This window comes from Scyliorhinus canicula, chromosome 6 (assembly GCF_902713615.1).
Source record: "Scyliorhinus canicula chromosome 6, sScyCan1.1, whole genome shotgun sequence".
In the NCBI taxonomy this organism is placed as follows: Eukaryota; Metazoa; Chordata; class Chondrichthyes; order Carcharhiniformes; family Scyliorhinidae; genus Scyliorhinus; species Scyliorhinus canicula.
In genome coordinates this window covers 127,757,620-127,770,071 of record NC_052151.1, presented here as the reverse complement: position 1 = coordinate 127,770,071, position 12,452 = coordinate 127,757,620, and the positions used below count along the sequence as shown (strand labels likewise).

At 47.7% G+C, this 12,452-nt stretch overlaps 1 protein-coding gene across 13 annotated transcripts in view; it reads left to right on the top strand.

Annotated features, from left to right (window-relative positions):
• Positions 1–12,452, top strand: part of otofa (otoferlin a) — a 500,940-nt gene that overhangs the window by 353,638 nt on the left and 134,850 nt on the right. For all 13 annotated transcript variants that reach the window (XM_038800135.1, XM_038800124.1, XM_038800129.1 and 10 more), the window contains 3 exons: positions 5,374–5,494; positions 8,167–8,267; positions 9,536–9,626. In XM_038800135.1, coding sequence (XP_038656063.1) covers positions 5,374–5,494; positions 8,167–8,267; positions 9,536–9,626 — 313 coding nt within the window. The remainder of the gene's footprint in view (positions 1–5,373; positions 5,495–8,166; positions 8,268–9,535; positions 9,627–12,452) is intronic.

The window sequence follows — 12,452 nt, the reverse complement described above, 5'->3', positions numbered from 1 at the left end:
GACACTGGTTGTGCTGGAGCACACCCATCCCATTGATGGGTCGACTGGGGCCAGAGGGTACCTAAGGGGATGCCTGAGGATGGGGGTCACCCAAATGACCTGTGGAGCTACGTTCCCAGTGGGCAGTCAGTGGCGTGCACAGCCGCATGGCTGCCGTGCATACTGCAGCAATGCATTCCGTGCCCAGCCACTCCGACCCCACAGCCCACCTCCTAGATGCCCCCCACCCCCGCTACACTCCCGGGCGCTAGTAGTGGCCCCTGGCCAGCGACACAACAATCAACACTATAGCGATGTTGGACACTGTTTGTACCCCCTCCCGCACCCTCAGCGGCAATGGCGCCTGTGTCCTGATTTGAAATACCAGAAGTGAACCTCACCATCGGTAATTCTTCCTGCAGGATCGGGCACATTCGTGATATGCCAACGGCCTTTACTGTACAATTTGCATGCCCATGCTGGCTTGTGTGTAGAAATCATTCATGCAGCTGTCGAGGGACCGGAGCATGGCATTCCGTTTGGCGCCTGGTGCCAACCTCAATTTTCGGCTGACGCCGGATTTTCCGCCTAATTGTGTTTCCCGATTCCGGCGTCGGCCATCAGACCTTTTCAAACTAATTTCTAATCTTCTGGCACAATGCTGTCCACATTATATCACAAAGTAATATCACTGCATCATATTGGGCAACTGAGATTATTTCACATGAATGCAAAACTGATAATGTAACTGACCAATAAAATTATTGACTCTTTCTCTGTTTAATAATTATCATGGAATCTCTACATTGCAGAAGTTGGCCAATCTGCCCATCACGCCTGCACCAACCCTCTAAAAGAACACCCTACCTGGCCCCCAGCACCATCACCCCCCTTCCCCCCAGTCCCTGTAACCAGTAACCCCACCTGACCTTATGGATACTAAGGGGCAATTTAGCATGGCCAATCCACCTAACCTGCACATCTTTGGACTGTGGGAGGAAACCGGAGCGCCCGGAGGAAACCCACTCACACACGGGGAGAAAGACAGTCAGACAGTCACCCAAGGCTGGAATTGAACCTGGGACCCTGGCGCTGTGAGGCAAAAATGCTAAACACTGTGCCACTGTGCTGCACTGTATGAAATCAGAAACCTTGGCCAGAATTTGATGATGATTATTAAAGTGTTACCTTGGGGGTGGAGGGGGGGAAGGGAGCGGGGGCATCGGAGGGCACACCGTCAGCTGCCTTGCCGGCTTTTCCCACAAGATTTTCAAGCATTTGACAAAAAAAAGGAAGGGGCCTGTGCCACGACATCATGGGCTGGAGAGACTATGGGCGGGATTCAGCATCGGCTGATGCCGAAATCGCAAAACGCGATTTGGCGGAGAATAGCTTCCAATGCCAAAATCACGATAAGTGCCGGTTTCATGCCAAATCAGGACCCTTCAGCACCCCGCAAATTGCGTAAATGCATCGCTCACCGTGCGGCATTTATTTACTGGCATGTGTAATGATTTGGCCTATCATGAGCGGGCCTGACCCTCTATTCTCCGGTGCCTCCGTGATTCACCGCTGCCGATGGGCCGAGCTCCCGATGGCGCAGTTCACTTGCGGACTCAGCGGTCAGGAACCCGGCGAGGCGGCTTGGACTGTGTCCAGCACCGCCAGTGTCAACCCGGGGCCGTGCTGCTGGCCCAGCGGGAGCTTCCCCGAGGGTTGGGGGTACTGGTGGGGGGTGGCCAGGGGGCTGTATTTGGCAGGTTGGGTCCAGGCATGTTCGGCGCCATGTTTTACGGTGCGGCCTCTGCAGGTAGTTGTCGTGCGCATGCGCAGCTGCGTACCCGTCCATTCTCCAGGCATTTATATCGTGGGAGCCGTGTGGTTTACTCGGTGCGGCTGCTCACTCCTCACCGATTGCAGGATCAGTGAGGGTTCAGCGACAATTTTTCCATCGTAAAATGGCACAGTTCCCACGCCGATGTTGGCACTTATCCTCCAAAATGGTAAATCCAGCCCCATGTTCACCTGCCAGAGCTGAATCTCCTATAGTAAAGCGGGATGCAGTTCAATGTTCCATGCATGCGCATTTATGCATGGCATGGAACACAAGGGATTTATAGTTGCCCCGAATTCGGGTGCCATCTTGAGCGGGTGGGCCACGAGCGAGGTGCCACAGCCAGCCACCTCACCCTCACACCGCATTCAGCCCCGATTCCCCACCCCACCCACCACACAGAAGCCTCCCCACCCCTAGATTGTCTGAGTACCCTTCCACCCCAAGTACGGGGTGACCCAACCTGCTCCCCCAGGGACCCCTATAATAAAGGAACCCCCGCCCCAAGGACCCCTATAATAGGGGAAGACCCCAACTCGGACCCCTGTAATAGAGGGACACCCCAGGGACCCCTGAAATAGGGGAATCCCCACAGGAACCCCTGTAATAGGGGAAACCCCCCCCCCCCCACACATGGAACCTTGTAATAGGGCCCTCCTTGGGAACTCTGAAATAGTGGGGACACCTCACAGGGAACCCCAGGACCCCTTTAATAGGCAGAGCCTCAACAGGAACCCCTGGCTATCTTCACTAAACCTGGGTTAACGATCCAGAGGCATGAACTTTAATCCCACATAGCAGTTGGGGAACGTAAATTTGGTTAATTAAAAATACCTGAGATTTAAAGAAAGAAGAGCAATAAAATAGCTAGAATAAGTAACAGTGATCAGAACTATGGTTGCGTTATAATTGCCCTCTAAAATGGCTGAGCAAACCTTTCAGTTGCCAGAAGGTAAAACCTTCAAGGGTAAATTCTTACTTTGCCTGAATTCAAAAACTGACTGACTTAATCTCATTATTTCCCAAGGATACTCTAACATAATTACCCCAGGCCCATGCAAACAGTTAAAAATAATAGTGTGCATGTTTGCGCTTGCTTCATGAGTGTGAAAGAAAATCCACTGCTGGCACATCCACATTAACAAGAAGTCAGTAATGTGCCACTAATGGAACATTATTTTATGTTATGTTCAAACTGGCATTTGAAAAAGACAGGTCAGAAATTATTTGAACATTTTAAATCATAAGAACATTCCCGAGAATTGCAAATCTTATTCTATGACTGTGGCCCCATGTCCTAGATTCCCCAGCCAGGGGAACCATTTTCTATGCATTGACAGGACCATATAGGTGGGCTGGTCAGATGGGCAAATGGATTTTAACTCTGGAAAGTGATGCATCTGGGGAGGACAAGCAAGACAAGGGAATACACAATGAACAGTAGGATAGTAGGAAGTACAGAGGACCAGAGGGATTTTTGGGTGCATCCACAGATCCCTGAAGGCCAGGACAGGTGGATAAGGGGTGAAGAAGGCATATGGAATACTTCCTTTATTAGCCAAGGCATTGAATATAAGAGCTGGGAGGCTATGATGGAGTTGTATAAAATACTCATTGGGTCACAGCGAGAATACTGTGTGCAATTCTGGTTGCCACACCTATAGGAAGGAGAGATTGCACCAGAGAAAGTGCAAAGGAGATTCACCAGGATGTTGCCTGAAGCATTTTGGCTATGAAGAGAGGCTGGTCGGGCAGCACGGTGGCCTAGTGGTTAGCACAACCGCCTCACGGCGCTGAGGTCCCAGGTTCGATCCCGGGTTCGATCCCGGCTCTGGGTCACTGTCTGTGTGGAGTTTGCACATTCTCCCCGTGTCTGCGTGGGTTTCGCCCCCACAACCCAAAAATGTGCAGAGTAGGTGGATTGGCCACGCTAAATTGCCCCTTAATTGGAAAAAATAATTGGGTAATCTAAATTTTTAAAAAAAAATGAAGAGAGGCTGGTTAGGCAGGGGTTGTTTTCCTTAGAGCAGAGAAGTCTGAGGGTGTGACCTGATTAAGGTGTACAAAATTATGAAGGGCATTGATCAGGTAGAAAGGAAGTAACTGTTTCCCTTAGTGGAAGGGTCAATAACCAGGGGGCTAAGAATGAAGGTCAGGGGGAAAAGATTTATAGGGGATTTGAGGGAAAACCTTTTCACTCAGAGGGTGGTGGAAATCTGGAACTCACTGCCTGAAAGGTGAAGTGGCGGGAACCCTCACAGCATTTAAGAAGCATTTAGATGAGCACTTGAAATGCCATAGCATACAAGGCTATGGACCAAGTGTTGGAAAACGGAATTAGAGTAGTTAGTTTTTGACCGGCCTTCTCTGTGCTGTTGACCTCTATGACTCTATGCTTGTTGGCCTGTGCCGACATGATGGGCCAAAGAGTCTATTTTTGCACCTTAAAACTCTGTGAATTTGACTCTATCCAGTAAGTCCCATAAGAATTGCATATGTTTCAATTAGGTCACCTCTCATTCTTGTAAATTCCAGGAAATATAGGCCTGGTCTATTAAATCTCTCCCCATAGGACAATCCCTTCATCCTTGGAAACAGTTTAGTGAACGTTTGTTGAAGTCCCTCCATCTCCTTCCTCAAGTTAGGAGACGAAAACTGCACACAGTACTCCATATGTGGCCTCACCGACGCCCTGTTTAATTGAGCTAAGTCTTCTTTACTCTTCGACACCACAATTGCTTTGTAACGATAGCTGGCATGTCATTTATCATTCTAATTTTTTGCTGGACCAATAAGTTAAATTTCTGTGACTCTCAGGTTCCTCAAAATATAAACATTTCCCAGTCTTTCAACATTCAGTAAATATTGGGGGAGATTCGCAGGCCTCCCCCGCGGCCTGTTTTTTCTGGTCCTGCAGCAGTCAATAGGATTTCCCATTGAGTCCACCCCACGCCACCAGGAGTGTGCCATCAGCGAGACCGGAAGGTCCCACTGGCGTGAACAGCCAGAAAATCTCGCCCATGGTGTTTTCTTTATTTTTCCGACCAATGTGGACAACTTCACATTTCTCCTTGTGGTATTCCATGTTCTTGCCAATTCCCCCAACTTCTCTACATCCCTCTGCAACCCCTTTGCGTCTTCCACACTGCTTCTCTTTCCACCTAACTTAGTCAACAAAGTGAAGCAAATTAAGATATCTTGGTGTTTAATAATACCATCACTGGTATATAAATATTAGATTTCAGGTATGTCAGCCCTTGAAAGAATATTCCATCCTGTGGGGTGATACTCTTGTAGTGCCTATCTGAGAGCAGCATATAGAAAGTGTAATACTGGAGAGTGAGATTTGTGCATATATGTTATTTTTAGTGTGAAATAGCTTGGCTAAGCATGTGAAAATAAAACTACTGAAGCATATGAAGTATTGTAAAAGAAGTGAAGGATGGTATTAGTTATGTGTAATTGGAGGAATATTTCAGCAACGCTTTAGTTATGAATCTTTCAGAGGGAACACTATCCATGACAGAAAAGGTCTATTTACCAAATGTCTTTATTTTCAGAAACTACTTTCACCTGCCATACTTTGAAAAGAAACCTTGTATATATATCAAAAGCTGGTGGCAAGACCAGAGAAGACGTCTCTACAATGCAAATATCATGGACAAAATTGCAGATAAACTGGTTAGTTTTTCAGAATGATTTTATTTTCTCTTCCAGCTCCCAATCTAAAACATATTTCAAAAGGTGCGGTATCTGCCTGATGAGTAGTCCAGCAATTGGGCATAGTTTCTGACGTCGTTCTCAGACAACGTGAACGAAATGACATCCTTCTCTGCCATAAATCTTTCCATGTTTCTTTCAGAAGTTCTGTTCTTCAAAATATTTGTGTAAGATTAAATGGGCGGGATTCTCCGGTCCCCCAGCCTCCCCGTGATTCTCTGCTGTGCAGCGTTCGCCAGCAGCGGGATTCTCTCTTCCCGCCGCTTGTCAATGGAATTTTCCATTCAAGCCACCCTACGCTGCCGGGAAATCCACAGGTGGGGGTGCGCTGCCAGTGGGAAAAGAGAATCTCAACAAAGGGAGAATTCCGGCCTATGTCTCAAAACACTACTGGCAAAAGAATGGATCATGAAAGTGGCACATGTTGAAAAGCATTGGCCGGGATTCTCCGCCGGCATGATTCTAATTATGCCGGCGCCCGGGGGTTTCCCAATGGCGTGGGGCTGCCCCACAATGAGAAACCCCATTGACTGGGTGGCGTAACGGAGAATCCCACCGGCAGGTTGGGGCAGAAATGTGGCGCAGCAGGGCGGAGAATCCCCCCATGATATGCACAGAGAATAGACATGATTAACAAAAGGTTCATATTATCCCCACTTTTGAAATGAACTAATATGCAAGTATTTTACTCAAAGCTTTCCACTTCAATTTTTATTTGAGAAAGAAAACGTGGTTGATAAAGCCAGTGATGAAGCCATGTGTGAAATACCTTAGCTGTTTTAAAACTGTATTGAAAATCCCATCACACCATGAAAACACTAAGATGCCACAATTATTTGGAACAGGCTGGTTCTGCTTTGAAGTCCTGAAAAAGGCAATTATAGTCTTGGAAAGCTATTTACTGTAAGTGATTGTGGTAGCACCAGGGAGCTTGGGGGTTTGACATGTTGATGCTTCAATGCACACTATGTGTGCCATGTAATGTGAGGACTGTAATTTGCACTCACGATTCCCTTGATGCTTGGCTGTTGATTTCAGCTGTAGCTTCATCAGGTGATTAGACTGTCTTCAAACACTCCTTCATGGCCAGATGAAGAACAACATTGAGAGAATCTTGGTCTAATATGCCAAATACAATGCATTTAAATAATATGACAAAAATAAATGAAATAGGGAAATATTTTGAAAAGATTATTTTAAAGCTGTAAGTTCCTAGCTCCTTGAATTGCAATGTTGCTCCCAATATTAAATTTAAAATAATTTAAATATTTTGAACTAAAATTTTAACTATTACATTTTTCACTCCTTTTTAAACTATTATTTAGTAGCTATAGAATGCAGCACACTTCATTTACTAAGAGATAAATAAAATTTGATGACTTGAAGAATCTGAAGTTTTTAAATACATTTTTAAATAGGGGCGTATAGTGGCCCAGTGGTTAGCACTGCTGCCTCACAGCACCAGAGACCTGGGTTCGATTCCAGTCTAATGTGGAGTTTGCACGTACTCCCCGTGTCCGCATGGGTTTCCTCTGGGTGCTCCAGTTTCCTCCCAAGGTCGAAAGATGAGCAAGTTAGGCGGATTGGCCATGCTAAATTGCCCCTTAGTGTCTAAAAAAGGTTAAATGGGGTTTCTAGGTTATGGGAATATGACAGGGGAGTGGATCTAGGTAGGGTGCTCCTTCAAAGGGTTGGTGCAGACTTTATGGGCCAAATGGCCTCCTTCTGCACTGTCGTGATTCAATGATTCTTCTTCTATTTAGGCAATTTCAGAAAATAATACAAACCTTTACATTTTGCTGGTATATCAAAAACTGCCAGCGAGCTAAGGGCACCAAATGGATGCCACACTGTAGCTCTCAATGTGTGATGGTGCAAAATCAGCCAAGTTCTACACTGAGCTGACTGGCAGGCTGGGTTTAAGGGGGAGTGGGTGAGGGTGGGGGAGCAGGCAGGGAGGGCGGGGGTGGAAGGGAAATTGAGTTAAGCACGATCAGCAATGAGCCGCAGTCCTATTCCACACAATACTTCCCCCCCCAAAGATATTCTGAGCTTTTAGTTGAGTGGCAGCCAGCAGTCCCTTAGACTGAGGCCACAATTAATGCTTTGGCACATGCACACTATCATGTGGGTCATCCATGTGTTTGTACACTTCCATGTGATGTTCTGACTGCTGCAAGGAGATGCGGCACACAATGTAGCCTGGTTTTCCATGTCTCCAACCCTGGACTCCTGATCAAGTCAGCCCCATTATAGCTTTTGTGGTGTTTGGCCAGCTTCTCCATGACTCGTGGTTCATGTCCCTCAATGGAGTCATCAACATAGTCCAGATTTAAGAATCCTTCATAGAATCATAGAATCCCATTATCTGAAAAGGAAGGAAGTGCTAAATTCTGGGGAGAACGTGGAGAATGGCACAAAATGATTTTTTTTTATTCAGAGAGCCGATGGTGACACAAGAGGTCAAATGGCCTTGTTCTGCACTGTAACAACTCTGTGGTTCTGTTTATATATTTAGGAGATGGTCCAGAGTGAAAAGTTATATTCTGTTACAGATGTCAACATATTGCTTGTCTCCTTGTCTACTGCCCCTGCAGCAATAATTATTTAATATTCCCTAATCTTGGCAATAGGAGGAAGGCCTGAATGATGTTCAGGAGATCTTGAAGACAGAAAAACCACATCCAGAGCGACGGCTCCGAGGTGTCTTGGAGGAGTTGAGTAGCGGATGCAAGTACGTATGAATAGTGATTACTGCTTTCACCAAATATGTCACTTATTTCTGAAATGATTGCTGTTCCTCTTTACCAATCCTTTTTATAAATTTAGTGTACCCAATTCATTTTTTTTTTCTAATATTGGGGCAATTTAGCGTTTTCAATCCACCTACCCTGCACATCTTTGGGTTGTGGGGGTGAAACCCACGCAAACACGGGGAGAATGTGCAAACTTCACACGGACAGTGACCCAGAGCGGGGATTGAACCTGGGACCTCGGTGCCGTGAGGCAGCAGGGCTAACCCACTGCACCACTGTGCTGCCCTCTCTTTACCAATCCTATTCAACTGAAGTCAGGTCTTCCTACTCCAGGTGAATATCACCGATCCCATACTGTTGGAAGGGAAGCAAACAGTCTGCTGGTTTCTTGCCGGCCAATATTCCTTTTTCACCTGATACCACCATGAACAGATTACCCAGTCAATCATATCGTAGCTGTTTGTGGACATTTGCCACATACAAAATGTTGGTCTGGATCCTACGACCAGCGACGCCCGGATCCCGTTCCCCGACGGGATGGAGAACTGGCCATCGGGGTGAAATTGGAATCGACACTGTGCGCTGAACCGAACGCAATGCTCTGACCCCGCCCCTGCTGGCAGTGGGAACAAGGTCTCTTCCGCACACCAGCGGGAGCATGGGAATAAATGCAAATGGTCTTAATGACCCATTTGCCTCTATTTAGCGGGACCAGAGTCCTATGCTCTGGCACCCGTGATTCCCTGGTCCCCGCGGCCGTGAAATCAGGTGGGCGCGGATCACTAGTGGTTTTTACCAGCGAGGCCCTGACGTGGTGAACCTCAGTCCACCACGCCAGGGCTACGCTGATAGAGACCCTCCGAGTAAATCCGAGGGACCCATCCCCCCTAACAATACACTGCCTGCCCATGCCTCCTCTACTAGACCCTTCCCACGACCCCCTCCTCACAGAGACCCCTGTAGTAGGAATACCCCCACAGGTACACCTATAATAGGGGGAATCATCCCCCCCCCCCCCCCCCCCCAAGGAAATGCATGGTCAGAGGTTCCCTGCCGGCGGGAAAAGTGAATCATAACAGCTGGAGAATTCCAACCTTGATGACTTATTTAATAAATGAGACTGATGGTAGTCACAAATTCAAGTCACTGAACTGTTTACTCGTTATTCATCCAAACTACTTTGTATATCTGAACTTTGTGTATCAAAGCTTTGTGTAACTCTTCGCTCTTTATATTTTCCCTGCAGCCGTTTTGTGTCATTGGCAAATAAGGACGAAAATGCACCAGGGAGGACTAAACTGGATAGGGAAAGGCTTAAGTCCTGCATTAGAGAAATGGTATGTTAAATATGCCGAATGTATTACAAATTAATTATAACAAGAAAACTTAAAGAGAAACTAATGACATGATTCTCCCAATCAGAGACAAAGTGCCCCGCAGCGGGAAAACCGGAGTGATTCCCGCTGGTGCTAGGAGAGACCCCATTGAATGGCACTTCAAAACTGTTTTATCCTCAGTCGGGTTCTCAGTACCATCGAAAGGGGTTCTCGCCATTCTGTCAGAACTTCGCTGACAGGTTCTTATCTTCAGAGACTAGGGAACTCTTTTTAAAGGCACCCCAATCTGAGAATAATGTTTCAACCCACAACCCAGATCACTGGCAAGGGCATCACTCCCTATTTCCCCCTCCTTCAGCCCCTCCATCCTCCCATCCATCCTCCCATTCATCCCCCAGTTATCCCCCTTTCAAGCCCGGCCCCTTGCCAACCTGGCACCTTGTAGTCCTTGGGGTGGCAAGGGGGTGAGCACCCTCCCTACAAATGCTTCCAGGGTGCCATAAGGGGTCCATCATTGGAGGTGGGGGTCAGGGGAGCTTGTGCTAGGCTGGAGGGATCAGGTCGGGGGTCTTTCCTGGGATGGGGGTCATTTGGCAGCTCTTGCCATCTGCGACCATTAAACCTGTCCGTCAGTACCTCAAAAATACAGTTCTGTGATAATAAAGCAAGTGTTCCCACCCGTACACTAACTCCTTTAAACAGTCCGTCAGTATGTCAAGTTCAAAGATCTGTGAGATGCAGGTAAATGTATTCCCTTTAATGTGGTGGAAACCTTTGAGGTATTTTTTTCACAATCAATTTAATTACCCTTTTAAGTATTGAGTCCTTTTTGCAAGCTCAGAAGCCTAAAAGCTTTGAATTGCATCGGGAGACGCCAGGTAACTTGATGGGATGAGCTGGGAGATTCGCAGTGGGTTTCAGCACCGGTGTGAAACCAGTCTTTTGAGGGCACCATGGTAATACGGTGGGTAGCACTGTTGCTTCACAGCTCCAGGGTCCCAGGTTCAATTCCTGGCTTAGATCACTGTCTATGCGGAGGTTGCACATTCTCCCTGTGTCTGCTTGGGTTTCCTCCGGGTGCTCCGGTTTCCTCCCACAAGTCCAAAGATGTGCGGGTAGGTGGATTGGCCAGGCTAAATTGCCCGTAGTGTCCTAAAAAGTAAGGTTAAGGGGGGGGTTGTTGGGTTACGGGTATGAGGTGGATACGTGGGCTTGAGTAGGGTGATCATTGCTCGGCACAACATTGAGGGCCGAAGGGCCTGTTCTGTGCTGTACTGTCCTGTGTCCTGTGTACCCGGATAGGCACAGAATGTGCCGACTCAGGGCTTTTCACAGTAACTTCATTGCAGTGTTAATGCAAACCTACTTGTGATAATAAAGATTATTATTATTATTTTGGCCCAATGCCTGATTCAGAGGGCCATCAGGATTCCTTTCACTGCCGGCCTAAGGACAGAATTCACCCAACCAGCCTGGGGGAGGGTTTGGTGATGGGCCGACGTGGTGAACCTGGCGGGAAATTATGGGCGGGATTCTCCGACCCCCCCGCCGGGTCGGTGAATCGCTGGGAGGTGGCATGAATCCCGCCCCCGCCTGCTGACAAATTCTCCGGTGCCGGGGATTTGCCAGTGGCCCCCCCGGCAATTCTCCGGCCCGCGATGGGCCGAGTGACCACCTGTTTTAGGCCCGTCCCATCACCGTAAATTAGAGTAGGTAATTACTAGCAGGACCTGGCTACGCGGGGTCCTCAGGGGGATGCGGGGTGATCTGGCCCCAGGAGGTGCCCCCGCGGTGGGCTGGCCCGCGATCGGGGCACCGATCCGTGGCTTGGGCCTGTGCCGTGGGGCACTGTCCGCATCGGCCACTGTGGTCCTCCGCCATGGCCGCTGCACCCCGCCGGCAGCCTAGCCCCTGAAGGTGGGGAGGATTCCGCACCTTTAGGGCGGCCTGATGCCAGAGTGGTTCACGCCACTCCTCGGCGCCAGAGTTGCCCGGCCTGCCGATTCCCGCAGAATCCTGCCCTATAAGACTGAAAAGTAAAATCAGGTTGCAATTCTCCCAATGGCGAGTTAATCATGAGTTGCTCTTCGCTTCTGCAGGTGGCACAAACACCATTTGCATTTTCTTACATCTTATAAACACTCATTAATTGTCAATTTCCAACCTTTGCAGTTTTTCACTCATCTTATTCCTATTTTAGCCTGAGGTCAGCCCATTAATGTTGTTGGAAGTAACTGATGTCATGTAACGTGAAAGATTTTGTGAACTCATCTGCTGCTGATTTGTAGAACAAGCTTTGGGGGCTGAATGGCCAACTGTTCCTATGATCCAAGAGCACCAATTCTGCACAAGCAGTCCCAGTGACTGCCAGACAAATAGTTCCTGAGTGGATCTAAGCAACAGCAAATCGTTTGCAGCAGAAATTATGTTGTTGCCTCTGGTCAATGATTTTTTATGATAGCCCTTATTAACTGCCATGTCCGAACCCCATGCTTCAATTTAAGATAATTTTAAAAGCATGCCCTCCAATCCCTGTCATGCCTCATGGTATGTAACTGAGTGCTGGATGGCTACACCACTCAGATTTGGCTCCTGGGAGGTTAAATATATTTTTTCAAAATCACTCACTTGCTTTAATGATACCACAGATGTTTTCTCAAATACATGTTACTGCTGTTCATAAATAATAGTTTTTTTTTATTCATTGGATGTTTGCATCACAGGCTGTGCCAGCATTTATTGCCCATCCCTAATTGTCCATTTAAGAGTCAACCACCTTGTGGTGGGTCTGGAGTCACATGATAAAGATGACAAATTTCCTTCCCT